We start from the raw sequence: 27,781 nt of genomic DNA, 5'->3' as shown, positions 1-27,781 counted from the left end.
TTGTCAGGGCCACTAGAAAGATTAAAGAGGATGTCCATAGGAAGCATGGCAGGCTGCTTGGCACATAGGTAGTATTAAAAATATTATTATTATTACCTCTTCTATCACTATTGATTTTACATTATGAATGGCCATGGCCCAAGGAAACCAGTAAGTAATATATGCTGTCATCCCAGTAAAGACACATCAAAACAGAGACACCAAGAGATATTAGGATAATTCATCACAGGTCCGACGGGGAATAAAAGCTTTCTGGAACAAACAGCCTTGTCCAGCCCAGACAGAGGACGGGCTCACCCACGGGAAGCAGCAGGTGCTGGCTGCAGCCCTGGGGGACCACACACACAGAGACAGTATCCTGGTGTACAAGATTTTCAGCGGTTCATCTCACAAAATGGTAATGGAATAACGCCTTGGCCTGGAATGACATTTTTCTGCCAAAAGTTCAAAGCTATCCAGAGAGTATCTCATTAATCTTTGGGATCCTACGGGGACTGGGGTTGGTAGGCATTCTTACTATTACCTTATAAAGATGAGAACATACAGTTTAGAGAAATTAAATACCTTGTCTTTGCTTCAACAGTCTATCAGTGCCAAGAGAGGGTTGAAACCCAGGATGGGAGCAATCCCTGAGGCCCAGTGCTCTAAGCCCTACCCTTGGAAACACCTTGAAGGAAGCATGAATAGGGTGTCTCCCACACAGTGTGACCCCTTGCCCCTCCTCCTTCCCAGACCGGGTAGCTGCAAAGCTCACCTGTCGCTGAACTGAATCTCTTCTCCGTTCCTGGCCCAGCTGATGGTAGGCCTTGGGTTGCCTATGGCCTCGCAGTGCAGAAGCACACTCAGTGTCCCGCTGGCCAGGGCCACGGTCTGCCCGAGGTGGGTGACCACCTCGGAGGCTGAGAGCTGCTGGGCGGCCGAGATCTTGCGCAAGATGATGGGCTTACGGTGTGGCCGGCGAGAGCTGCCCCCGCCCTCCCCAGGGGACGAGGTCCGCAGGGAGCTGCTGAAGCCAGACACATGTTTATGAGGAGGGATGGCCACCGGGGGAATGCCCCGCTCGGAGGGCTTGAGGAGCGCGTCCTGGTGCGCGTCCTGGTGGCTGCGGAAGATCTCCTGGGCCAGCTGGGCCACAAGGTGCTTGCTGTAGACGTCGCGGAGCTCCTCGGGCTGCTGGGAGAGGTTCCGGAGGATGTGGTCCAGGCGCTGCTGCTCGGCCGCCACGGTGAAGGGCAGGTGCAGAAGGGCCTGCTCGGCGTTCTGGTCCTCTTCTGAGGACGCGTTCCTTTCTGTGGAGTCCTGGGCCTCCCCGGAGGCGAGCAGCTCTCCTGGCCAGCCGCCCTGCTCCAGCAACCGAGAGACCAGGTCATCATAGCGGCTTCCGGCATCCGCAGGGAGGCCCCGCTTCTCGGCCTTGCTGCCGTTGGAGAAGATCCCGTTCTGGTGTTTGTGGGTCTGCAGGGCCTCCTTCGGGCTGGCCTTCCTCACCGCGAGGGCCTCTTCCTCGCTCCTCAGGCTCAAGGGCCGGGCCACCAGCTTCCGGTTGCCTCCAATGAGCTTAATCACAAACTGCTCCCGGGCCGGGCCGGCCGAGCAGGTGTAGATGCCCGCATCAGAGGGCTTGAGGCGGTGGATCTTTAGGTACCCAAATGGGGCCACGGTGACGTGGGCGGAGCTGACGAGGTGCTGGCCGTCCTTCTCCCAGGTGATGAGGGGCTTGCGGAAGCGCCGCGTGGGACAGCGTACCACCACTGCGGTCTTGGGGAGCAGGTAGGCGAATCCCCCCACGATGAAGTGCAGCTTCCTCTGCCGGCGGGTCTGGATGTATACCTTCCTTGCAGCCGCGATGTGAGGGCTGTGCTTTGTGGATGGCCGCCCGGGCCCTGGAATGACAGCCATGAAAGGGAAGGCAGATGGATGGAGAAAGAGAAGCGGAGAGCGGAGAGAGAAAAGGGACGGTGAAGTGCAGCGACAAGAGACAGTGAAAAGGAGAGGGCAAAGAGAAGAGAGCCAGGGGGGCAAAAGAGAGGAGGGAAGGAAAGCACTTCAGAGTTTGCTTTGGGCAGGGCCTTCATTTACCACCTTCTGTTTTACGGGAGTAAATGGCTACCAGCTGTGGACCATCAAGCTGCCGCCGCAATGAATCATGGGAGAGCTAATGAGGTGCAGTGGGGCAACCTGCTATCACGCTGCTGGGGTTTTCTACCCCTAGAAGCTGAGATGCAGGGTTCTAGATGGAGGGCGATTCCAGGGGAAAGACAGTTCCTCTCATTAAAAGGACTTAAAAAAGAAAGAAAGAAAGAAAGAAAAAGAAATCAGCATCATAAAAAGAGGCAGAAGACAAAGAGAAGGAGAATGGATCCCTTTTGGGTCCTGCAGAGCCCCAGGGTCCCCGTATACACGGCGAGGAGACCCCAGAAGTGTTACACCTCTAGGGATTAATATTAAACAAAACAAATCTGTTTCGTTTAAAACACTGGAGTGGGTAACATTAGGCTTCATTAGTAACATGCTAACTCCAGCTTCCAGATCTCCATATGCCAGCAAGTGAACTTTGCTCTACCTCCTGCAAACTGTTTTTCCAGCAGAGAAGAGCATCCTGCCTGGCCACGTGTAATTAAGATTCCTTTCCCACCTCCAGCTGAGCTCACAAGCCTAATGCCCTCAGAGGGCTTTACTGCCTATCTGCTGCTGGTCTTGGGTTCAGGAAAAGCTACTGCTCTTGCCGTCTCCCCATCCCCAGAGCTCTGACATACTCACTTGCACAGGTGGCCAGCATACAGGGCCTGATGGATGAAGAGAACGGCAGGGGCGGGCACAGGGAGGAATTGACAGTAGCTGAGACACCTGTTTTCAGCACCTTCCGGCAAATGGCACTTCGCGTCTGGGTGCCCTCCCCGCAGCTCGTGGAACACTGGTGGGGAAAGAAGGGCCCAAAGCATGTAAATTCAGGTAACTAAAGGCTAATGGGTTTGTGTGGGCTCTGAAACTCACCAAAATAAGGAAGAAGTTGCTTGGAAAAGCAATAGCAACTAAGAGAGATAGAGAAATATTAATTATGTAACAATGTGGGAAGACACATCCATACTGTAGGCATATTCTACTCTAAGATTTTCTAGTCTCAGGTCTCCTGTGGACCTTTCACCTGTTTTTACTTTTTTTTTTCTAACATCTTTATTGGAGTATAATTGCATTACAATGTTGTGTTAGTTTCTGCTGTGTAACAAAGTGAATCAACTATATGTATACATATATCCCCCTATCCCCTCCCACTTGTGTATCCCACCCCACTAGGTGGTCACAAAGCACCAGGCTGATCTCCCTCTGCTATGTGGCTGCTTCCCACTAGCTATCTATTTTACATTTGGTAGTGTATATATGTCAATACTACTCTCTCACTTTGTCCCAGCTTACCCTTCCCCTCCGCCCGCCGTGTCTTTAAGTCCATTCTCTACGTCTGCGTCTTTATTCCTGTCCTGCCCCTAGGTTCATATACATATTGTATATGCCCCTAGGAATATACAATATATTCCATTGTATATATGTACCACATTTTCTTTATCCATTCATCTGTCGATAAACACTTAGGTTGCTTCCATGTCCTGGCTATTGTAAACAGTGCTGCAATGAACATTGTGGTACATGTCTCTTTTTTAATTATGATTTTCTCAGGGTATATGCCCAGTAGTGGGATTGCTGGTCGTACGGTAGTTCTATTTTCAGTTTTTTAAGGAACCTCCATACTGTTCTCCATAGTGGCTGTATCAATTTACATTCCCACCAAAGTGCAAGAGGGTTCCCTTTTCTCCACACCCTCTCCAGCATTTATTGTTTGTAGATTTTTTCATGATGGCCATTCTGACCGGTGTGAGGTGATACCTCATTGTAGTTTTGATTTGCATTTCTCTAATGATTAATGATGTTGAACATCCTTTCATATGTTTGTTGGCAATCTGTATATCTTCTTTGGAGAAATGTCTATTTAGGTCTTTGACCCATTTTTGGATTGGGCTGTTATTTTGATATCAAGCTGCATGAGCTGCTTGTATATTTTGGAGATTAATCCTTTGTCAGTTGCTTCATTTGCAAATATTTTCTCCCATTCTGAGGGTTTTCTTTTCATCTTGTTTATGGTTTCCTTTGCTGTGCAAAAGCTTTTAAGTTTCATTAGGTCTCATTTGCTTAGTTTTGTTTTTATTTCCATTTCTCTAGGAGGTGGGTCAAAAAGGATCTTGCTGTGATTTATGTCAAAGAGTGCTCTGCCTACGTTTTCCTCTAAGAGTTTTATAGTGTCTGTCCTTACATTTAGGTCTTTAATCCATTTTGAGTTTATTTTTGTATATGGTGTTAGGAAGTGTTCTAACTTCATTCTGTTACATGTAGCTGTCCAGTTTTCCCAGCACCACTTACTGAAGAGGCTGTCTTTTCTCCATTGTTTATTCTTGCCTCCTTTATCAAAGATAAGGTGACCATATGTGTGTGGGTTTATCTCTGGGCTTTCTATCCTGTTCCATTGATCTATATCCTGTTTTTGTGCCAGTACCATAGTGTCTTGATTACTGTAGCTTTGTAGTATAGTCTGAAGTCAGGGAGCCTGATTCCTCCAGCTCCATTTTTCTCTCTCAAGATTGCTTTAGCTGTTCGGGGTCTTTTGTGTTTCCATACAAATTGTGAAATTTTTTGTTCTAGTTCTGTGAAAAATGCCATTGGTAGTTTGATAGGGATGGCACTGAATCTGTAGATTGCTTTGGGTAGTATAGTCATTTTCACAATGTTGATTCTTCCAATCCAAGAACATGGTATATCTCTCCATCTGTTTGTATCACCTTTAATTTCTTTCATCAGTGTCTTATAGTTTTCTGCATACAGGTCTTTTGTCTCCTTAGGTAGGTTTATTCCTAGGGATTTTCTTCTTTTTGTTGCAATGGTAAATGAGAGTGTTTCCTTAATTTCACATTCAGATTTTTCATCGTTAGTGTATAGGAATGCAAGAGATTTCTGTGCATTAATTTTGTATCCTCCTACTTTACCAGATTCATTGATTAGCTCTAGTAGTTTTCTGGTAGCATCTTTAGGATTCTCTATGTATAGTATCATGTCATCTGCAAACAGTGACAGTTTTACTTCTTCTTTCCCGATTTGGATTCCCTTTATTTCTTTTTCATCTCTGATTGCTGTGGCTAAATCTCCCAAAACTATGTTGAATAATAGTGGTGAGAGTGGGCAACCTTGTCTTGTTCCTGATCTTAGAGGAAGTGGTTTCAGTTTTTCACCATTGAGAGTGATGTTGGCTGTGAGTTTGTCATATATTGCCCTTTATTATGTTGAGGTAGGTTCCCTCTATGCCTACTTTCTGGAGAGTTTTTATCATAAATGAGTGTTGAATTTTGTGGAAAGCTTTTTCTGAATCTATTGAGATTATCATATGGTTTTTATCCTTCAATATGTTAATATGGTGTATCACATTGATTGATTTGCATATATTGAAGAATCCTTGCATTCCTGGGATAAACCCCACTTGATCATGGTGTATGATCCTTTTAATGTGCTGTTGGATTCTGTTTGCTAGTATTTTGTTGAGGATTTTTGCATCTATGTTCATCAGTGATATTGGCCTGTAGTTTTCTTTTTTTGTGACATCTTTGTTTGCTTTTGGTATCAGGGTGATGGTGGCCTCATAGAATGAGTTTGGGAGTGCTCCTCCCTCTGCTATATTTTGGAAGAGTTTGAGAAGGATAGGTGTTAGCTCTTCTTTAAATGTTTGATAGAATTCGCCTGTGAAGCCATCTGGTCCTGGGCTTTTGTTTGTTGGAAGATTTTTAATCACAGTTTCAATTTCAGTGCTTGTGATTGGTCTGTTTATATTTCCTATTTCTTCCTGGTTCAGTCTCTGAAGGTTGTGCTTCTCTAAGAATTTGTCCATTTCTTCCAGGTTGTCCATTTTATTGGCATATAGCTGCTTGTAGTAATGTCTCATGATCCTTTGTATTTATGCAGTGTCAGTTGTTACTTCTCCTTTTTTATTTCTAATTCTGTTGATTTGTCTTCTCCCTTTTGTTTTTTTTCTTGATGAGTCTGGCTAATGGTTTATCAATTTTGTTTATCTTCTCAAAAAACCAGCTTTTAGTTTTTAGTTTTTTGTTTTTTTTTAATGAAGCTAATAACTGTACTTTCCTCATGGTGTTATTTTTATATATTTATGTATTTATGTATTTATTTATTTATTTATGGCTGTGTTGGGTCTTCGTTTCTGTGCAAGGGCTTTCTCTAGTTGTGGCAAGCGGGGGCCACTCTTCATCGCGGTGCACGGGCCTCTCATTATCGTGGCCTCTCTTTTTGCGGAGCACAGGGTCCAGACACGCAGGCTCAGTAATTGTGGCTCACGGGCCTAGTTGCTCCGCGGCATGTGGGATCTTCCCAGACCAGGGCTCGAACCTGTGTCTCCTGCATTGGCAGGCAGATTCTCAACCACTGCGCCACCAGGGAAGCCCCCAGCTTTTAGTTTTATTGATCTTTGCTACTGTTTCCTTCATTTCTTTTTCATTTCTTTCTGATCTGATCTTTATGATTTCTTTCCTTCTGCTAACTTTGGGGTTTTTTTGTTCTTCTTTCTCTAATTGCTTTAGGTGTAAGGTTAGGTTGTTTGAGATTTTTCTTGTTTCTTGAGGTAGGATTGTATTGCTGTAAACCTCCCTCTTAGAACTGCTTTTGCTGCATCCCATTGGTTTTGGGTCGTCGTGTTTTCATTGTCATTTGTTTCTCTGTATTTTTTGATTTCCTCTGATTTCTTCAGTGATCTCTTGGTTATTTAGTAGCATATTGTTTAGCCTCCATGTGTTTGTATTTTTTATAGTTGTTTTCCTGTAATCGATATCTAGTCTCATAGCATTCTGGTCAAAAAGATACTTGATATGATTTCAATTTTCTTAAATTTACTGAGGCTTCATTTGTGACCCAAGATATGATCTATCCTGGAGAATGTTCCATGCGCACTTGAGAAGAAAGTGTATTCTGTTGTTTTTGGATGGAATGTCCTATAAGTATCAATTAAGTCCATCTTGTTTAATGTGTGATTTAAAGCTGTGTTTCCTTATTTATTTTCATTTTGGATGATCTGTCCATTGGTGAAAGTGGGGTGTTAAAGTCCCCTACTATTATTGTGTTACTGTCGATTTTCCCTCTTATGGCTGTTAGCATTTGCCTTATGTATTGGGGTCCTCCTATGTTGGGTGCATAAATATTTACAATTGTTATATGTTCTTCTTGGATTGATCCCTTGATCATTATGTCATGTCCTTCCTTTTCTCTTGTAATAGTCTTTATTTTAAAGTCTATTTTGTCTGATATGAGAATTGCTACTCCAGCTTTCTTTTGCTTTCCATTTGCATGGAATATCTTTTTCCATCCCCTCACTTTCAGTCTGTATGTGTCCCTAGGTCTGAAGTGGGTCTCTTGTAGACAGCATACATACGGGTCTTGTTTTTGTATCCATTCAGCCTGTCTATGTCTTTTGGATGGAGCATTTAATCCGTTTACATTTAAGGTAATTATTGATATGTATGTTCCTATTACCATTTTCTTAAATGTTTTGGGTTTGTTTTTGTAGGTTTTTTCCTTCTCTTGTGTTTTCTGCCTTTAGAGAAGTTCCTTTAGCATTTGTTGTAAGGCTGGTTTGGTGGTCTGAATTATCTTAACTTTTGCTTGTTTGTAAAGGTTTTAATTTCTCTGTTGAATCTGTATGAGATCCTTGCTGGGTAGAGTAATCTTGGTTGTAGGTTTTTCCCTTTCATCACTTTAAATATGTCCTGCCACTCCCTTCTGGCTTGCAGAGTTTCTGCTGAAAGATCAGCTGTTAACCTTCTGGGGATTCCCTTGTATGTTATTTGTTGCTTTTCCCTTGCTGCTTTTAATATTTTTTCTTTGCATTTAATTTTTGATAGTTTGATTAATATGTGTCTTGGAGTGTTTCTCCTTGGATTTATCCTGTATGGAACTCTCTGTGCTTCCTGGACTTGATTGGCTATTTCCTTTCCCATGTTAGGGAAGTTTTCAACTATAATCTCTTCAAATATTTTCTCAGACCCTTTCTTTTTCTCTTCCTCTGCTGGGACCCCTTTAATTTGAATGTTGGTGCATTTAATGTTGTCCCAGAGGTCTCTGAGACTATCCTCAATTTTCATTCTTTTTTCTGCTCTGAGGTAGTTATTTCCACTATTTTATCTTCCAGGTCACTTATCTGTTCTTCTGCCTCAGTTATTCTGCTATTGATTCCTTGTAGAGAATTTTTAATTTCACTTATTGTGTTGTTCATCATTGTTTCTTTGCTCTTTAGTTCTTCTAGGTCCTTGTTAAACACTTCTTGTATTTTCTCCATTCTATTTCCAAGATTTTGGATCATCTTTACTATCATTACTCTGAATTGGTTTTCAGGTAGACTGCCTATTTCCTCTTCATTTGTTTGGTCTGGCAGGTTTTTACCTTGCTCCTTCATCTGCTTATTTCTCTGTCTTCTCATTTTGTTTAACTTACTGTGTTTGGGGTCTCCTTTTCGCAGGCTGAATGTTCGTAGTTCCCGTTGTTTTTGGTGTCTGCCCCCAGTGGGTGAGGTTGGTTCAGTGGCTTGTGTAGGCTTCCTGGTGGAGGGGACTGGTGCCTGTGTTCTGGTGGGTGGAGCTGGATCTTGTCCTTCTGGTGGGCAGGGCCACGTCTGGTGGTGTGTTTTGGGGTGTCTGTGAACTTAGTATGATTTTAGGCAGCCTCTCTGCTAATGGGTGGGATTGTGTTCCTGTCTTGCTAGTTGTTTGGCATGGGGTGTCCAGCACTGAAGCCTGCTGGCCATTGGGTGGAGCTGGGTCTTAGCGTTGAGACGGAGATCTCTGGGAGAGCTCTCACCGATTGCTATTGTGTGGGCCTGGGAGGTCTCTTGTGGTCCAATGTCCTGAACTCTGCTCTCCCACCTCGGAGGCTCAGCCCTGACATTAGGCTGGAGCACCAAGACCCTGTCAGCCACACGGTTCTAACATGTTGACCTCCAAATGGAAAAATCCTTTCTTTGTTTGAATAAAGGTGGCCTTTGAGGTCGAGGTTTCAGGAAACTGGCTCAGGGTGGCCATCCCTGGTTTCACATCAACATGATTTCAGGCACAAACCTCCTTGTTTTTCCATTTTGTCTTTAATTTACTTGTTGAAACAACTGGCCCGTGGTCCCAAGGACGGTCGCAGCTTCGGCTGGTGGGGGCCCTCCCTCCCACTGGGCTCCCTGTTTTTACTTTTGTGGCCTGGGCTTTAGAGTTAGAGAGTCAAAGAGTCCAACTCAGTATTTCACTAGTTGGCAAGTCACTTAAACTCTCTGAGTCTGTTACCACTTCTTATATTTATTTTGCAAGGCTGGGAATTAAATGAGATAATATATTTTAAAATTTCACACATAGAAATGACATTCAGTTAATGCTAATTCCTTTCTCCTTCCTTTACAAATAAATTATAATACTTTAATGTCAAGTATCAGATAATTCTTCTGTATTTACTTTGTTTGAGGTGGGGCGCTAAATGCTATGGGACAAAATGTGCAAGATGGTTCCTAACCTCAAGGGGATGTCATCAAATAATGGGAAGAAATACAAATGCATTGTTAAAATGAAATAGTATATTAGGGAACATAGAAATCAAAACCACAATGAAATACCACTTTATATTCACTAAAATTTCCATAATCAAAAAGACAGACAACAATAAGTATTATTATTATAAGTGAGGATGTGGAAAAATTAGAGCCTTCCTGTATTGCTGGTGGGAATGTAAAATAGCACAGCCCTTTTAGAAAGCAAGTTTGATGGTTTTTTAAAAAGTTAAGCATACATTTATCATATGACCCAGCAATTTCAGTCCTAGGTATCTTACCCAAGAGAAATGAAAACATACATCCATATAAAGACTTGTATGCTAAGGTTCATAGCAACATGATTCTTAATAGGCAAAAGTGGAAACAACTCAAATATCCCTCAGTTGGTGAATGGATAAATGAAATGTGGTATATCTGTATCATGGAATATTTTATTCCACCCTAAGAAGGAATGTTCTGATAATGTGCTACAACATGGATAAACCTTGAAGACATTATGCTAAGTCGAATTTTATAGTATATAAATTATACCCCAATAAAGCTGTTTAAAGAATTATATAGTAATAAAAGAATTTAGTAAAAATATAAAACTAAAAGTCAGGTGAAGTATTAAAATATTAATGCTAACAGTTGGTGAATGCTTACGGTATACTAGTGATTTCCTGGCCTAATCTGGAAGATGGTTGGAGTCTGGATGAGTGTAGAGAACCAGGGATAAGCATGGGAGTCAGGGAAATAACCAGAATCAAGGTAGAAGAGTTCAGTGCACAAGGCCAAGGCAGGCCTGGGGGCAGAGCTAAACCAGTTTGACTCAACAGAGGGGCCAAGTGAAGAGTGTCAGGAGCTCAAGAGGTGGTTTGGGGCCAGATGTTGGAGACTTTTAATTTTCAGACAGAAGGTTTGGAATTGGTCCATAAGGCAATGAGGAGCCATTAAAGGGAGGAGTGAAATGATGAAAGAGGTATTTTGAGAAGGTTAATCTGGCAACAGTGTCTGGGAGGAATGGGAGTAGGAGATGAATGGCAGACAGGGATGTCAGTTAAGAAGGCTGCCACGGTAGTCCAGGCTTGAGATGATAACGGCCTGAACTAGGGTCATGGCAGCATGCCACGTTAACTTGAAAAATGACAGTAGAAACCAAAAAATATTATCTTATGTATCTAAGTTTTATATGCTAGCCCATGGAAATGAACTATTCCACGCAAGGCACTGTGATATCCACCACCCTGAAAGACATTTAAGACGCAAAAAACAGGGATGAGAATCAAGCCCGTTGCTTTTGTTCCCTGATGATCGTGGATTCCAGATTCCACCTATCCCTTATTTTATTGTAAATGACAGCACCGAATCCAGGGATCAGGTGGGATGGGGGTAAAGAGCCTGGAAATTTTAAAAGCCTGGTCATTTTAGTGCTGCCAAGTAGAAAAATGGAAAAATGGACTGTGTGTCAGAAGATGAGTTTAGGATTTTGGTCAAGTCTAGTTCTTTCTCTAAAATTCTCAATTTCTAAATTTCTCTCAATTTCCACATCTCTAAAACAGGGAAACTATACTCGAGCAGCGATTTTCAAACTGTGTTCTTTAACTATGTTGAACAAGTGATTTAGGGGCTCCTCAGGTGGTCTGGAGACCCAACCACTTGGAGATCCGAGACCCCTACCCAACCTACCCCGTACTTTAACCAAAACAGCTCTGATTTGTTCTGTTTTAGACTTCTGGCTTCACAATAACATTTCAATGGAAAAAAGGGTCTTGTGGCTTTAATTTTTAAAAGAACAACTAGGTTATAGGATCTCCTAAGTTCCTTCTAGCTTGAAAATTGGGTTTAATTTCTTTTATATTTTTGTGAGGGAGGAATTTCCGTAAAAATATGACTTAAAAATAATGAATAGCCAACTCTTTCAAGAGATGCAAGTGTTTCTTTTAAAGAAAAGAAGTAAGGTCTTTTGAGAGGCCTTTCCTCAGAATAGAATCTGAAAGTAATTTTATTTGAAGTGTTTAAAACTTTGGCTTAATTCTGTCTCTGAGGGATTCTGTGCAGTAACCATGAGATTGCGCCCAGATAGTTAAGGATGAAAAACACCCATAGATCATCCAGGTCTTCCTTTCTCCAAGGGGAGTCGTGTGGTGGTGTGTGGAATGCACGTCTCGTCCCAGCCAGAGGGGCCAAGGGAAGGGTTGTTGGGATGATAGGGGCAACTGGAAACCCTGTGAACACCCCCAGGAGCACTTTTGTATGGCACCAGCTTGAGTTTAACCCCAGTGAATCGGGGTTAAAATCCCACCATTCCCAGCCCCTTCTCAATGTTTGGAATTTCCATTCATCAGCCCACATAATGCAGAACCTAGTAACATTCCCTGGATAAGGGCTAACTCTTCCTAGTTCCCCAAATGTAACTTCCACCTCCTAGGAAGACCAGCAAAGCTTGTGGGAGGCCTTGGTCATGATCCTGGGTCCAGCCAGTCAAGTGCTTTCTTTTATTTCCTCTCCTTTTCCCCACAATGAGGAGGGATGGCAGAAAATCATAACAATAATAAGGGTTAACTTTTACTAGACACAAAGCACTTTATGTGCATCATTTAATTTTTAAGCCTTCCAATAACCATGTTAGTGAACACTATTATCATCTCCAATATTTAGCTAAGCAAACTAAGGCCTAGAAGTGTTAAGTAACTAGCCCAGGTTATATAGCTAGTAAGTGGCAGAGTCAGGATTTGAACCTAAGTTTGCCTGTCTTTGAGTCTTAACTCTTAACTACATGTGATACTGTTCTAAAGGTCTCCTTTACTTAATGGGACCCATGGGATTGCAATGCAGCAGTCTCCTTTCCTTAGTGCCTAATCACAGGGTCCCTCCTTCCGATTTTCTCCGTGTACCATATGCTCAGAGGCCACAAACTCCAGGAAGTTGGGAGGACATTCTAATACACACAAGTCCCTTTCTCAGCATCCCACTCATGGAAGACTATCACCGACAGACTCAGAAGAGCAGCGCCTTTTACACTACGCCCCTGGGAGGAAGTCTTCATCTAGAGTCACTTACTTGGCAAATACATCAGTGCCCTCATCTGCACTGCTAGCTTTGTAAATGATTTTTCATATATGATACCACACCCCAAATCAACATTCCATGGAAAAATTGTCACTAACATGTTCACACATGCACATACAGATACGCTCATTCCACACATTTAATCTTTTATCCTTCTGAAACAAAATTATTTCTAAAAGATGAAATAACAATCATTGCCCCTTCTGTTCTGAGCCATTTGCGGGGAGCTACCATCAGAAGGCAAGTTTACTGCCAAATTACAAAATCTATGGTGACGTCGGTTACCTCTCAATTTCAGTGCCCTTTGCAGGAACCGTCTGATGGACCTCTACATGGGTTGACAAAACACGGGGCAAGAATTCTCAGAATGTAGGTTGAAAGACATGGCATCTTAATTTTCAGAGGCAGCTTTCCCCCTCTGTGATGTATTTTAACCAGCAGCAGCTCTGTCCTGTGAGTTGGACAGACTGCAAAAGGAGGCAGTGAGATCACCAAGGCCAGTTCAGATGCTTCTATGAAAGAAAGGAGAGGGGCTCGAATCTGCCTAGGACACAGAGATGTTCACTTCAGGCCTCGTCATTCTGTTCTTGGCTGTATCTGCTTGCAAAGGGGATTTCTCTATGAAAGACACATAGGCCCATGAAGCTGGGGGAGTTGCAGGCAAGTCAAAGAAGGAGGAGAGGCTGAAAACAAGTTGAAGCTGGGTATCAGTGAATTAGTTCATGCTAGTGTTCAAGTAGGAATGATTTAGAGAAGTAGGTTAGTTGGAGGTCTATCCCTAACTTACGAGGTAAGTCAGGAATGGTAATGCCGATGCAGCCATCTCCCCAGATGCAGGGCAACAGGGGAAATCAACTTCTCTTGCTGGGAAGCTGTTGAAGTTTTGGAGCCAGGAAACTGACAGGAAAGAGGCAGGATTTCCTTGGCCTTCTTTTCCTAATAAATCATGTGCCTCATTCTCCAGTAACTTGGAAGAGGAAAAACTAGAGAGGCTTTGCCTTTCCTGAGGAGAGACTAGAAACATCTGGGAGTATGAGATGCAGGGGGGTCAAGAGGGCAGGAGTGAAGGTAGAGGAAGAACCCGGTGTTCTGAGTAGAATCCTGGGCCCGAACAGTACGAATGAATGAGGCCTGGTTTTGTTCCGCGAAGGGCCCGTTTACAATTCCCTGCTTCTGACGGTTGAGTGAGGGCTGGCTGCTTAACTCCCATCCCTGCAGCCTAGTTAAAATCTAGTTACACAATATGGTATCAGTGCTTACAGAAACTCTGTTCCATGCAGAACTGATTCACTTTGCTGTACACCTGAAACTAACACAAAAGTGTAAATCAACTATGCTCCAATAAAAATTTAAAAAACAAAACTCTGTTCCACAGTGTTAGGAGGATTATTTTGTTCTCCTCTTGCCTTCTGGATCTATAAGTTTGGGTGCCTTCTCCTCCTTATGCCTCTTTTGTTATCTCCTTCTGAGAAGCATACCTACCTCTGTCCAGTCAGAGAGCAGCCACTCGCTGGGACAGTCATCTTTCTTGCAGGCTTGCTGGGAGGCCAGTTTGGGGGTCGAACAGAAGGTCTCTGGAAGCTCCAAGAAGCTGCCATCAGCCATGCGCTGTTTGCAAAGAACCTCGCGCTTCTGGATGCCCCCTCCGCAGGTCCTGGAACACTGGGGAAGGAAGAGAAAGCAGACCCTGCATAGGACAGTAGCACATTTGACTGCTAATTCTTACCTTAGCCTTGGCTTGACTCAAGAGTGAAAAAAGAAAAAAAAAAAAAAAAAAAAATAGAAAAGGAAGAATACCCAGGAACCAGCCCAAAGGATTTTGCTTCCTCTCCTTGAAATGACTTTTGTAGCAAGTTCTACACCCTCTGCTCTTAATCTCAAATATGTAGCTAGAGCACCCAGGAATTTCATGGGCCTTTAAATCTTAGAAAGTTGGTTCTACCTAGGGGCAGGACAGGAATAAAGACGCAGATGTAGAGAATGGACTTGAGGACACAGAGAGGGGGAAGGGTAAGCTGGGACGAAGTGAGAGAGTGGCATGGACATATATACACTACCAAATGTAAAATAAATAGCTAGTGGGAAGCAGCCGCATAGCACAGGGAGATCAGCTCGGTGCTTGTGACCACCTAGAGGGGTGGGATAGGGAGGGTGGGAGGGAGAGGCAAGAGGGAGGAGATATGGGGATATATGTATATGTACAGCTGATTCACTTTGTTATGGAGCAGAAACTAACACACCATTGTAAAGCAATTATACTCCAATAAAGATGTTAAAAAAAAAAGTTGGTTCTAAACTATGATTTGCAGTCACCCAAGACAACTGGTTGAAAAGGTTATATAATAGAGGGTTAAACATATTTATGACCCAGTGAAAATAATCTGCGCTGCTTCCGGAATGAGCAAGAGAGAGCTGCTGCCACCAGTGTAGATCTGGAGGAATTAACCTGCAGAGACGGCGGCACTTCCTCTCTCTCTAAGTGTAAACATCCACTCTACCCTATTGGAGGGGCGGTAGATTTGAGGCTTGGTTTTCCGAAGGACTCCCTGGAACACGTTTCTTATAGGATTGGTGTTTTTTTAAGGCGGTGGGAGCAAGACCCATGGAAATTTGGGATACAAGAAAAATCACCTCATTTTAGTGGTTTTCAGCAGGACCCCAATCAAACACACCATTTACATGTAATTTAATAGTTGTTATCATCCAGTTGCCTGAGCGGGGGCAGGAGGCTGTTATTCCAGGACTTTGTTCCTCCCTTGCGGTAGCAGAGCAACCCTCCGTTTTTAGCTGGGCACAAGACCTTTTGGCATAGAGACTATATTTGCTGACCTCCCTTGAAGGTGCCACGTGACTAAGTGCTGGGCGAAGGGATATACGTAGAATGTTGTATGCAACTTAAGGAAAAACCCAGAAAAAGAGAATGTGGCATTTTCCCCTTCCCGCCTCGTCCTTGCTGGCTGGAATATGAACACGATGTCTAAAATTTAACCTTCCGCCTTGGATAGTGATAGGCAAAAGGAGGGAAGCAGCCTATCTTCCTGGGGGTGAAGCCCACATACCGGCCCTGGATGGCCTGTGTGTGTATGAGAGGAAAACACTTCTCTCTCTTATCTAGGCCACTATGCCTTTGGGTGTCCTGTCATTTTTAGTCCATCTAAGTCTAGCTAGAAAGACAAATACTGTATGAAATCACTTACATGTGGAATCTAAATAATACAACAAACTAGTGAATGTAACAAAAAAGAAGCGGAGTCACAGATACAGAGAACAAACTAGTGGTTATCAGTTGAGGGGGGAGGGGCAATATAGGGGTGAGGAAGTGGGAGATACAAACTACTGGATGTAAGATGGGCTCAGGATGTACTGTACAACACAGGGAATATAGCCAGTATTTTGTGATGACTAAATGGAAAGTAACCTTTAAAAACTGTATAAAAATTTTTTTAAAAATGAAAAAAAGGAGGCATAGGCACAAATGCTAAGAAATAGGGAAAAGAAAAAAAAATTTAACCCTAGCTAATCTATCAACCATGACTGCTCTGTTCTCGGGGTGGAGGGATTTAATTTTAAAACTCTAAGGCGTGCTCTGCTTTCTTCAAGAATAGTCCCTTTTCTTGAATCTGCTGCCCTTGTGCTTGTTGAGAAATTAGGCCTGGGTATACAAAGGCTGAGCGTTTGTGCTGTAGGAGCTTCTCGTGCTGCAGCACTGGCCTCTCTGAACTCATGGGGGTCTGTGCTCAGTGGGCTGGAGTCAGAACTGCAAGGGGGATGTGTACCCAGAGTCAAGGTGAGGATGGTGATACAGTGCTCCTGAGTAGTCAGAACACTGCTGTGGCCCAGCTGTCACCCTCTTATTCAGTGGTCCCAATCCTGATGCACTTTATTTATTTATTTATTTATTTTGGGCTGCGTTGGGTCTTCGTTACTGCGCGCGGGCTTTCTCTAGCTGCGGAGAGCGGGGGCTACCCTTTGTTGCGGTGGGCGGGCTTCTCGTTGCGGTGGGCGGGCTTCTCCCTGCAGTGGCTTCTCGTTGCAGAGCACGGACTCTAGGCACGCGGGCTTCAGTAGTTGTGGCTCGCGGGCTTCAGTAGTTGTGGCTCGCGGGCTCTAGAGCACAGACTCAGTAGTTGTGGCACACGGGCTTAGTTGCTCCGCGGCAAGTGGGATCCTCCCGGACCAGGGCTCGAACCCGTGTCCTCTGCGTTGGCAGGTGGATTCTTAACCACTGTGCCACCAGGGAAGCCCCTGCTGCACTTTAAAACCACCTGGGAGCTTTTAAAAAGTCCTGAGTCCTGGGCCCCATCTCAGATCCATTAAACTCTGGGGTATATGTCCCAGACATTAATTTTTTTAATTAAAAAAAAATTTTTTTTAAACCTCCCAGGTAATTCTATGCAACCAGGATTGAGAACCATCTCTCCAAATGAATGCCCCTCCATCATTTCCAATGGGAATAAAATAAACATGGAGGGGAAAACCTGGGACCCAGAGCAGCCTCTGTTAGAGCCAGTGGTTGTATGGAGTATCTTATAAGGTGTATGGGTGTCCATCCAATTTGAATAAATGCTCCCAATATAAACAGGTAGCTGAATAAGAACAGCGTTCAGATTTAAGCATATTACTGAATGTGGCAATAAGGTAAAATGCAGGTTAATTTTTTCTCTCTTTCAAATTAAGGAGCGGATGAAAATAATTGGTTTTATTTTAAGAGTGACGTTGTAATGTGCTATAGAATGTGACCACTCACTTAAAATAACAGAGCTGAGTTGTCACTTTGCAGATAGGACCTGATTTAAGGGACAGACCCTCAGATGATTCCCCCCTAACACTATATGGAATTCTGTGCCAACTGTATGGCAAAACAGCTGCAAGAAAAGTTTAAAAAAAATCAGCTTGTTATTTTGAAGTTTGACCTACACAGAAAACTTGCAGGAAATTCTCAACACCCAAAGATAAAGTCAGACTCCTGAGAATGTCCTTCAGGGCCCTCACAGTCTGACCTGCATTGAGCTGCTCAGCCACGTTCCTTGCCGGCCTGCTGTGGGCTGGTGCTTTAGCTGCAGTGGACAATCTGCCCTTCCCTGGGCCCACAGATGCCTCCTCTGCTCAGGCCTTTGATCACGTTGTTCACTCTGGGAGCAATGCCCTTCACCTCTCTGTCCATCCAGAAACTTCCAAGACATCCTTGAAGGCCCAGCTCACCGGCCACTTCTTCAGGAAAGCCTCTTTTAACCCCTCTGCCTCATGGTGTATAAGTCACCTCCCACCCCACCTTGACCTGGAAGGGTACTGCACATCCCCTATTAGGGCTGGTTGCTTATGTGCCCGCTATTTTCCTCCACCTCCCTGCATTCACATAGGATTATGTGACTTTTGAGGAAAGGGAACGTATTCATCTTTCTATTCCCCAGTGCCTAGTAGAGCATCTGGCAAAGAGTGTACACTTCATAAATGTTTGTTGAGCCGATGACTGGATGAATGAAAGAGCCAACAAGCCAGATGCTGAAAAGATGTAAAACAAACATCCAGCTGATGGGATGAACATCCACCTTTTATCGGACTGTTTTATCATTAGCCAGAAGCCTCTTCTAAGTAAGTCAGCAGTGGGTTTCAGCCAGCTGCACTGCCTGCTCTGCGGGGTGCTCTGATCCTCAAGGGATGGCAGACAACCCTCTGGCTGGGTTAATGTCGTCAGGGATTTGGCTTTTAAATGCTTGTCTCAACTTCGCTCAAAAAGTTTCCCTGGTGTGTACACTGAGGAAAAGGTGGTTTTCAAATTTTTTTTTTTAAATTGTAGAAGATGAAATCTCAAATTAGTAAAGGTTCCAAAGTCTGTGATGGCTTTGTGAACTGGTCAAGGTTACGTGGTGAGGCTGATAGCTCTGACGTGAGAGGCAGAATGCAAAGGAGAAAAGATTTTAAAAGCAGCAGCAAGAGAAATTTAATAAAATGCAATGAAAAATGTTTGCTTTATGAATCATCATTGAAAATAATATTGTGGTATGAAGACGCAGATCTCTGGTAATGGGTATTGTTTTAAAATATATTCCATAAACAGAATAAATAACCCAAAATAGCATTTATATTGCTTATCCTTGTTGCCATGCATATTTCATGAAATAAGGTCATGGGTTCATTAGTTTTATAAGAAAAGTAAAAACAATACAACATGAGGAACACGTAAAAGTTACGTTTCTATACAAAAATACAATGGCCTGAGTGTCCTGTAATTTTAAGGATTTCCTCATGATCAGCACATTCATAAATTCTGCCTCTTTTGACATTTTTGGTTTCATGCTGACAGTTCAATTCACTGAGAGCTGAATTCACTTCCTTGGTACCTCAAGTCACACATTGAGCCCAACACAAAGTGATGTCTACATTCTGTTTCTAAGGTCAAGTGGCCAGTTTTAACATGATGTGCTCTGCTTAGCTTCTAACTCATTTCATTCCTTTCTTCATTCGCTCATTCATTCTTTCATCAAACATTTCGTGAGTACTTGCTGAGTGCCAGGCACTGTACTAGGTGCTGGGGACTTAAGATGACTTAAGATGGTCACTACGCCTCAGTCCAGTCACTGCACTTTACCCTAAAGTGTGATCAGTTTTATAAAAGAGGGAATATAGAGGAGAGTCCAACCAAGTCTTTACGGAAAAGATGGGGAAGGCTTTGCAGAAGAAGTGACACAGAAAGGGTTGGCCAGGGAGATAGGAGCGCTGGCAGAGTTAGACCACGTGTGCACAGACGGAGAAACACAGCATGTTCACACACCTCCGAGGAGTCCTGAGAAGGCAGAGCTTAGGGTTCACGGGGACGTGTAATTGGGAAAGGAGACTGAGAAGGCGGATGAGCGGCAGACAGTGAAGGGCCTTGGACATAACTGGACATACTCTTAAGACCCTGGGGTGTCATTAAAGGTTTTAAAGTGGGAGGTAACACAATCCAATTTGCAGAAATGATTCAGGTGGCAAAGGAAAATGGGTTCCAAAGAGTACCGCCCTGTGAGATGTTAATAGGAGTGCCACGGAGAAAAGGTTTCGTTGTCAAATAAGTCTAAACGACAGTGCACGCCATACCCCTATTTGGGGGTTCTGAGCACATATTAATATTTTAAAGGCTTGACAGAGGGCCTGTAGTAAAGAACCACTGATACCAGGTTGGGAAACATCAGATCAGAGTTAGGTGAGACAGTACAGGGAGAGCAAGTAAAAGGCTGTTTGTAGTAGTTTGGTTAGTTGTGAGTCCTGGAACCAAGGCAGTGGCAGAAGGATCAGAGAGGAAGAGAGCATTGGGGGGTTGGGAAGATATAGGAGGTGGAATCAACAGGACTTGGGTGTTGACTGAGTGTGAAGGACAAACGAGGCTGAGATGGCACCAGTTTCTCACTGGAGAACAGGCTAGATGGTGGTGTTACCCACAGCATGAGGTCCACGAGGGAAGGCCAGGTCTGTGGGGGAAGGTGGCAGGTAGGTGTGTTATCGAGCTTGACGTTAGACCTTCAGAATTTGAGGTAACTTTGCAATATATGAGGTTGAGAGGTTCAAAGGGCAGTTAGAGAGTGTTTAGTATATAACAGTGGGCAAAACTAAGTCAAAGTGAAGGAAGGTTCAGAAAAAAAAAAAAAAAAACCATGAGGACTGGAATCTCCCTTACTAAACAAAATTATTAAATAAGAACAGAATTTCTATATGGGCCACTTGGTGAATTAAAATTATCTAGTTAATCTAATATCGATTAAGCTTTCTTAATCCTGGAAGTGCAAGGGGTGTGCAGTATATCTTCTGGGTTTAATATTCCTGTTACTTCGTGAAGCATGGGCTAGCATACCCACTAAAATTCAGAGCAATTGTTAAAAAGAATTTTCTGCTAATAAATAAAAACAAAAACACTTCACCTGTGAAATGTGAACTCTGATCTCTGTTTTGCTGACATTTATCTATTTTTTAATTAATTAATTTATTAATTTTTGGCTGCATTGGGTCTTCATTGCTGCACGCGGGCTCCCTCTAGTTGCGGCGAGCGGGGGCTACTCTTCGTTGTGGTGTGCAGGCTTCTCATTGCAGTGGCTTCTGCTGTGGCAGAGCACGGGCTCTAGGCCTGTGGGCTTCAGTAGTTGTGGCACGTGGGCTCAGTAATTGTGGCACAGGGGCTTAGTTGCTCCGTGGCATGTGGGATCTTCCTGGATCAGGGCTCGAACCCGTGTCCCCTGCATCGGCAGGCGTATTCTTAACCACTGCGCCACCAGGGAAGTCCGACATTTATTGTTGCTTCTAGAGGTAGGATCAAGCATCCATTTTTTATGAAATACACTACTAACAACTAAGATAAATATCCCAATAGATTTTTTTCCTCCCTGGATACAACATTTTAAATAAAGATGGTCTCTAACTCATGAGGATTTACATTTTAGTCACTGGTATATAACAAAACTGATGACTACATTGACTCTTTCTGCCAGAATTCAGCCCTCTAATCCAGATCAAAGTCATTATTTTCTGTGTGGTGTGTTTAAATCTAAATGAAAAATTTAATTCTCAAGTATTTATAGTTATTAAAATTCTCTTTTTTTCCCCCTAAATATTACCAGCAGGGACTCTTCTCTCATATATCTTTTTACATAGCTAAACTACAGGCATTCTGAATTGTAACCCTGATTAAAAAAAAAAGAAAAAGGTTTACAGGTAAGTGGCCACATAATCACAGTTTCAAGCAAGGGGGGAAAATAGGGGCTGTGGTGATTGTTTTAGTCTCTACACAGATGTGAGCAATATGTATGTACAGTGGGTGGACACAATCCTGCACATAAAACACAGGCCATATAGAGAAATAGAAATGATGCTTCAGAGTGGACTCTCTCATTCATTTCAGTTTAATCTTTCTCTTTTTCTATCATTTCTGTTTTAAAGTTTTTTTTTTAGAATAAAAACAAATAAGATTGATGCCTACAGAGCTCATAAATAGTGGCAAGAGGAGTAGAAGGCAGACTTTTACTTTGTGCTAATGGAGACAAATAGGCTCATCAGCCCACAGTCTAGCAGACTGAAGCAGGCTGAGTCATGACCCCAGAGATATCTATGTCCGTATCACTGGAACCTGTGAACATTTGACCTGACATGGTAAAAGGGACTTTGCAGAGGGGATTCAGTTAGACATCTTGAGATGTGGAGATTACCTGGGTTATCGAGGTGGGCCTGATGTAGTCACAATGGTCCTTGTAAGACCATGGCAGGAGGACTGGAGTCAGACAGAGAGGGTATAAAGACAGAATCCGAGGTTGGAGGGAAGTGCTTTGAAGCTGGAGGAAGGGGCCATGAACCAAGGAAGCCAGAAGCCTCTAGAGGCTGGAAAAGGCAAACAGATCCTCCCCTAGAACTTCTAGAAGGAATGCAAACCTGTCAACACCTTGATTTTAGCCAAGCAAAACTGATTTCAGACTTCTGACCTCCGGAGCTATAAGATAATAAATTCATGTTCTTTTAAGCCACCGAGTGTGTGGTAATTTGTTACAGCAGCAAGAGGAAACATACACAGATTAACTACCCTGGATAATGCAACAAATACTGAGTTTTATGTAAACTGCTGATTTTTGAGCTGATATCAGATTTCCTCACAATTTAACACTTTAGGGCAAATTGTAAAGAGGTTTTGGGAATGCTGCACTGCATAGTGGAAAAAAGAATGGATTTTGACTCAGACAGATCCCTTTTCCATTTACTGGCTATGTGAGCCGGGACAAACACAGCCTCTCTGAGTCTTGTTTCCTCAAAGGATTGCCATAGGGATTAAAAGATAAACTGAAGAGCAGAATGAACTCTACTAAATAAAGTCTGAATTCACGCTAACCTCACAGTGCTTTAGTTTCCTCATCTGTAAACTGAGGATCAGAGTAGTAACTATCACATGAAGGACAGTGAAGACTAAATGAGTTAAATATAAAAGTAAATTTCCTATAGTTACAAAACAAAAGTAGAGTCACAGATGACGACAACAAACTTACGGTTCCCAGGGGATAAGGGGAGGGGGGAGGATAACTTGGGAGATTGGGACTGACATATACACACTACTACATATGAAATAGATAGCTAATAAGAACTGGCTGTATAGCACAGGGAACTCTACTCAATACTCTGTAATGGGAAAAGAATCTAAAAATGAAAAAGAGTGGATATATGTATAACTGAGTCACTTTGCTGTACACCTGAAACTAACACAACATTGTAAATCAACTATACTCCAATAAAATTTTTTTAAAAGTGAGTTAATAAGTGTTATTGGAACCCTACTATAGATATGAGCATATGTCCAACCTCAACTCCCTCCTTTGTGAGCTTTTTAAAAATGATTTTAATCTACTTTTAGATTAGCATTAAAAATATCCTTTCTGGGCTTCCCTGGTGGTGCAGTGGTTAAGAATCTGCCTGCCAATGCAGGGGACACAGGTTCGAGCCCTGGTCCGGGAAGATCCCACATGCCGCGGAGCAGCTAAGCCCGTGCGCCACAACTGCTGAGCCTACGCTCTAGACCCCGCGAGCCACAACTACTGAGCCCACGTGCTACAACTACTGAAGCCCACGTGCTACAACTACTGAAGCCCACGCGCCTAGAGCCCGTGCTCCGCAACAAGAGAAGCCACTGCAGTGAGAAGCCCGCGCACGGCAACGAAGAGTAGCCCCCGCTCACCGCAACTAGAGAAAGCCCGCGCGCAGCAGCGAAGACCCAATGCAGCCAAAAAATAAATAAATAAAATTAATTGATTAAAAATAAATCCTTTCTATTTCAAATACAGCAGTGTGTATAATAACCTAAATGGGAAAAGAACTTGAAAAAGAATAGATACATGTGTATATATAACTGAATCACTTTGCTGTACACCTGAAACTGACACAACATTGTTAATCACGTATACTCCAATATAAAATAAAAATTGAAAAAAAGTTCCTAGAACTGCACTGGATACATCGTAAGCGCTGCTCTTTTTAGAATAAGAAGAAGCTCCTGAAATGTATCAAGTGCTCCATAAATGAACAGGCACACTTGCCATGGACCTTTTCAGCACCGTTCTCTATGCTTTACACACCTGCATGGGTGTGGTGGGTTCTCACTGAGACTGGGTTACTGCTGTTACTGACCTGATGGTCTAACTCAGGAGTCATGGGAAAGCAGCAGGTAAGGTGGTATGTGACTGTTAAATGAGCAGCACTGACCGTGAACGCCATGTGGCTGCAGAGCAGGAGGGTAGTAGAGGAGTCCTGGTGGGAGAGGTGGGACTCCTGCTGGCTTTGACAGGCAGAGGGGAGGGGAACTGCGGGTGGGCAGGGAGAAGCGTGGGCAGAAGGAATGCACAAGCAGGGATGGGAGAACCACAGTTAAGAGATGGGCAGGGGCAGACGTGCAGAGGGATGAAGGCCTGACTAAGCCATTGGGCTTTATTATATGGCAATGGAGAGTCACTGAAAAAAATCCTAGCAGAAGACTCTCATGATCAAGGTGTCTCAGACTGACTTATGCATCTGTAACAGTGGTTCTCAATCATGGTGCTGTAACATACCAGTTGTGAAAATGATCTCTCGTGAGGTGTATAAAAAGTAATATAATGGATGGACCTAGAGATTATCATATTAAATGGAGGACTTCAGACAGAGAAAGACAAATATCATGTGATATCACTTATATGTGGCATCTAAAAAAGTGGTGCAAATGAACTTATTTACACAACAGAAATAGACTAACAGACATAGAAAACAAACTTACAGTTACTGAAGGGGATGGCAAGGTAGTGGGGGGAGATAAATTAGGAGTTTGAGATTAGCAGATACATGCTACTATATATAAAACAGATAAACAACAAGGACCTACTGTATAGCACAGGAAACTATATTCAATGTCTTGTAATAACCTATAATGGAAAAGAATCTGAAAATATATATATAAAACTGAATTGCTTTGCTGTACACCAGAAAGTAACGCAACATTGAAAATTAACCATACTTCAATAAAAAATTTTAAAAAGTAATATACAGCTAACACCAAAGATGATGATGAGGAGGAGGAGGTAGAGTATGTGTGTATATTTAATAAATTAGACAGGATTCAGGAGACTAATGCACTAAATATGTAAGTGTTTCAGAAGCCAACCAAAAAAACTCAACAAGCTATTGTAGCTAAAATGATAAAGATAAATATTAAGTGAGTCCTTCACACAAGACCAAAGATGAAAACCAAGGGATGCAGTAGTGAGTAAGAGGCAGAACTGAAATAAAGATGGCCCCCTAAAAACCAAAGCTAGAATTAGAAATTAGATCTCTGTTTCATTTCTGCATAATTGTTTCTAAACTAAAACGTTAACATAAATCTTTGGACTCCATACTTGTCTCCTCAGACCTATAAAATGTGAAAATCTTGGCTACTTGTTACTTGTCAGGCAGATGCTCTACCAAGGACAAAGGAGGTTGCATTCTTAGCTGGTAAATGACAATTTACATAATTTATGTTTTTTTCCCCAGAAAGAAAAGCATAGGTAATATGCGTGAGGTCAGTGGTAGCCCAATATTCAAAAAGCAAGGAGGGGGAGTTTCTCTCCTCAGGCAGGCCAATGTCCATCAGGTTGTTATCTGTCTTCCTTTAAATGAAGCATTTGATCCACCCTCTTCTTTTCTTTCATATGAAAAAAGACCGTAAACTGGCTATTGAAGGATTAGAGACCTCAGCACTATCTCCTGGTACATCCAGGCAGCTAAACGGAAAAGACCATGTAAGTGCACTGCAGGTCCCCTCTCCCAGCAAGGACTGCCAAGGGACCAGAGGGCTGACCAGGCAAATGGATGGTCAACAGCTGATGTCTTAACTAAGTGGAGTCCTAGGACAACAGCCAATAAGCCTGGAGACGCTTAAATTACTCCTGACTTATTCTATAAGCATAAACAACGACTTCCCCTCTCCTAATAAGTGGTCAGTAATAGCTGATTTTGCCTACAAAACTTAACTAAAGAAGTAGGATTCTAGGAAATAATATAAGAAGAATAGTCTATTGTTTCCTCTAGGTTCAGAGAGATTCCTAAAATTGACCAAGGATTCCTATGCACCAAATGTTTAACAGGGATTTTTCTATGGAAGATAGAATCCCTGGTGGCTTTCACTTTCTATGTTCTTTATTTCTTATTATGTTTGAATATTTTTCACGATTATTATGCATTGGGTATGAAAAAGATCTTTTTAAAGGTCCTAATATAGTCAGTGGTTCACTGGCTAAACTTCAAAGAGTTTTTACTATTACTTTCCCTATCTGAAAAATGGACTTAAATGCAACTCATCTCAAAGTCTTTTCCCTAATGGAAGGAAATAGAAAAAGTTTTCAAAATAAATTCATGTCTTAACAGGCCCAAGGGCGATGGAAAGTGGAAGAGTAATTGACTCTTTAGAAATCAACTGTTTCAAACAGGGCCACCGGGCATGGGGGTGGCAGTGTTGGCAACAGACAAGAAAAGGTCATGTATATGGATGTGCTGTAAAAACTGAAAGAAACAGCATAGGTCACTGCCATTATTCGGCAGCATGTGTGGCTATTGAAAGAGGTTGGTGTTTCACTGACTTTCACGGTCAATATTATGACCTACAACTACGAAACAAACCTATCAGTAGGATATAAAGTAAAAAATGTCAGGGCTTGTGGGCAGTACTATTGACCTATTCATTCATTTTGTTATTCAATAAACATTTTACCCAGAACTTATTAGGTACTTAATGGCAACACAAACTAATAATACAGGGACTTAGTTTCAACAGTAGAGGTTGATTTGGGCTGACCTCATCCTTTCTTAGTGTTATCATGGGTTAGTGGTGCAGTATGAAGCCGAAGTATAGTTAAAGGTAAAAGTATAAATGCACCAGAAATCAGGAGACCTGGGTTCTGGACCAGGCTCTATGACCTTGGGCAAAACCATATCTAGGACACAGTTATATCATCTGTAACTAAAATGAAGACAATAAAATCTACTTTTCACTGGACTATTGTGAGGATTAACTTCAATTAGGTGTGTCACAATATATATTTCTTAACAGAACATGGTACATAGATGTTCAAAATATATAACATTCTCTTGACTTGCACAAACCATCACACAGTAGCATGGACTTTACAAACCTAGCCATATAGTACATTTAAGCTCAAAAAGGATATATATATATCGTCAATGTCTGTTTCTAGATGCTTTATACGTTAGTGTGTTCCTCACTCATTACTGTTTGATTCTTTGAGCACTTTGCTAAATCACAGCCTCAAGAAGGGGAAGGAAGAAGGAAGGGGCTCTGCCCACTGGCTGTGAAGAAGCAGAGAGGACGCATGGAAATGGCAGCTCTTTGTCTCGGCACCAAGGCTGTCTTCCTCTCTCCTTCTCAGTTGGATGACCACATGATTTATCATTCTAACTGGGACACTTCTGAGAGTGAAAAACTGTTTCAGTAAAAGGAAGATGTAAGTCCCCCCTCACCTTTCAGGCTTACTTTTTGTGACCTTTGTTGTCAACTTTAAAACTACGTCTGATATTCTAATAGGGAAGCAATTGTACAATAAGATTTTATCCAAGTAATCAATCTAAAATCCTGTATTTTTTAAAGGCATGCAAAAAGGTTACTTAACTAAAGTTTGATAAATATATATTAATTTTGGAGAGGATTTGAGGATAAAATAATTGTATTTTTATTATTATATGCTTGAGAATGGGGTCAGCAAACTGTTCTGTAAAGGGGCAGAGTAAATGTTTTAGGTTTTGTGGGCCATATGGTCTCTGTCACAACCAAGAGGTTCTGCCCTTATAATGCAGGAATGTCACAAAAAACACATAACAGAGTGGGTGTGGCTGTCTTCCAATAAAAGTTCATTTACAATAATTGGTTGTGAACTGGATTTGGCTTTGGGCAACAGTTTGCCAACCCCTGCTTTAAACAATAGTTCCCCATGGATCAGGAAAATTTTAAAAGTCTGTAATTAGCTCGACTTCTAACGTTCTATTTTGCTAAGGAATTATGTTTAAAAAAAAGAAAAGCCATTGCCTGGTATCTTTATCTCTTCGAATTTTAAATAGCAAAAGCTAGAAAAAGCACACATTCAG

At 42.5% G+C, this 27,781-nt stretch overlaps 1 protein-coding gene across 3 annotated transcripts in view; it reads right to left on the bottom strand.

Moving 5' to 3' along the window:
- Nucleotides 1–27,781, bottom strand: part of ADAMTSL1 (ADAMTS like 1) — a 465,052-nt gene that overhangs the window by 161,540 nt on the left and 275,731 nt on the right. For all 3 annotated transcript variants that reach the window (XM_061200460.1, XM_061200461.1, XM_061200463.1), the window contains 3 exons: nt 14,156–14,335; nt 2,761–2,914; nt 755–1,883 (listed from right to left, as the gene is read on the bottom strand). In XM_061200460.1, coding sequence (XP_061056443.1) covers nt 755–1,883; nt 2,761–2,914; nt 14,156–14,335 — 1,463 coding nt within the window. The remainder of the gene's footprint in view (nt 1–754; nt 1,884–2,760; nt 2,915–14,155; nt 14,336–27,781) is intronic.

Source organism: Eubalaena glacialis, chromosome 9, assembly GCF_028564815.1.
Source record: "Eubalaena glacialis isolate mEubGla1 chromosome 9, mEubGla1.1.hap2.+ XY, whole genome shotgun sequence".
NCBI classification, from domain to species: domain Eukaryota; kingdom Metazoa; phylum Chordata; class Mammalia; order Artiodactyla; family Balaenidae; genus Eubalaena; species Eubalaena glacialis.
This window is presented reverse-complemented; position numbering and strand designations above follow the sequence as displayed.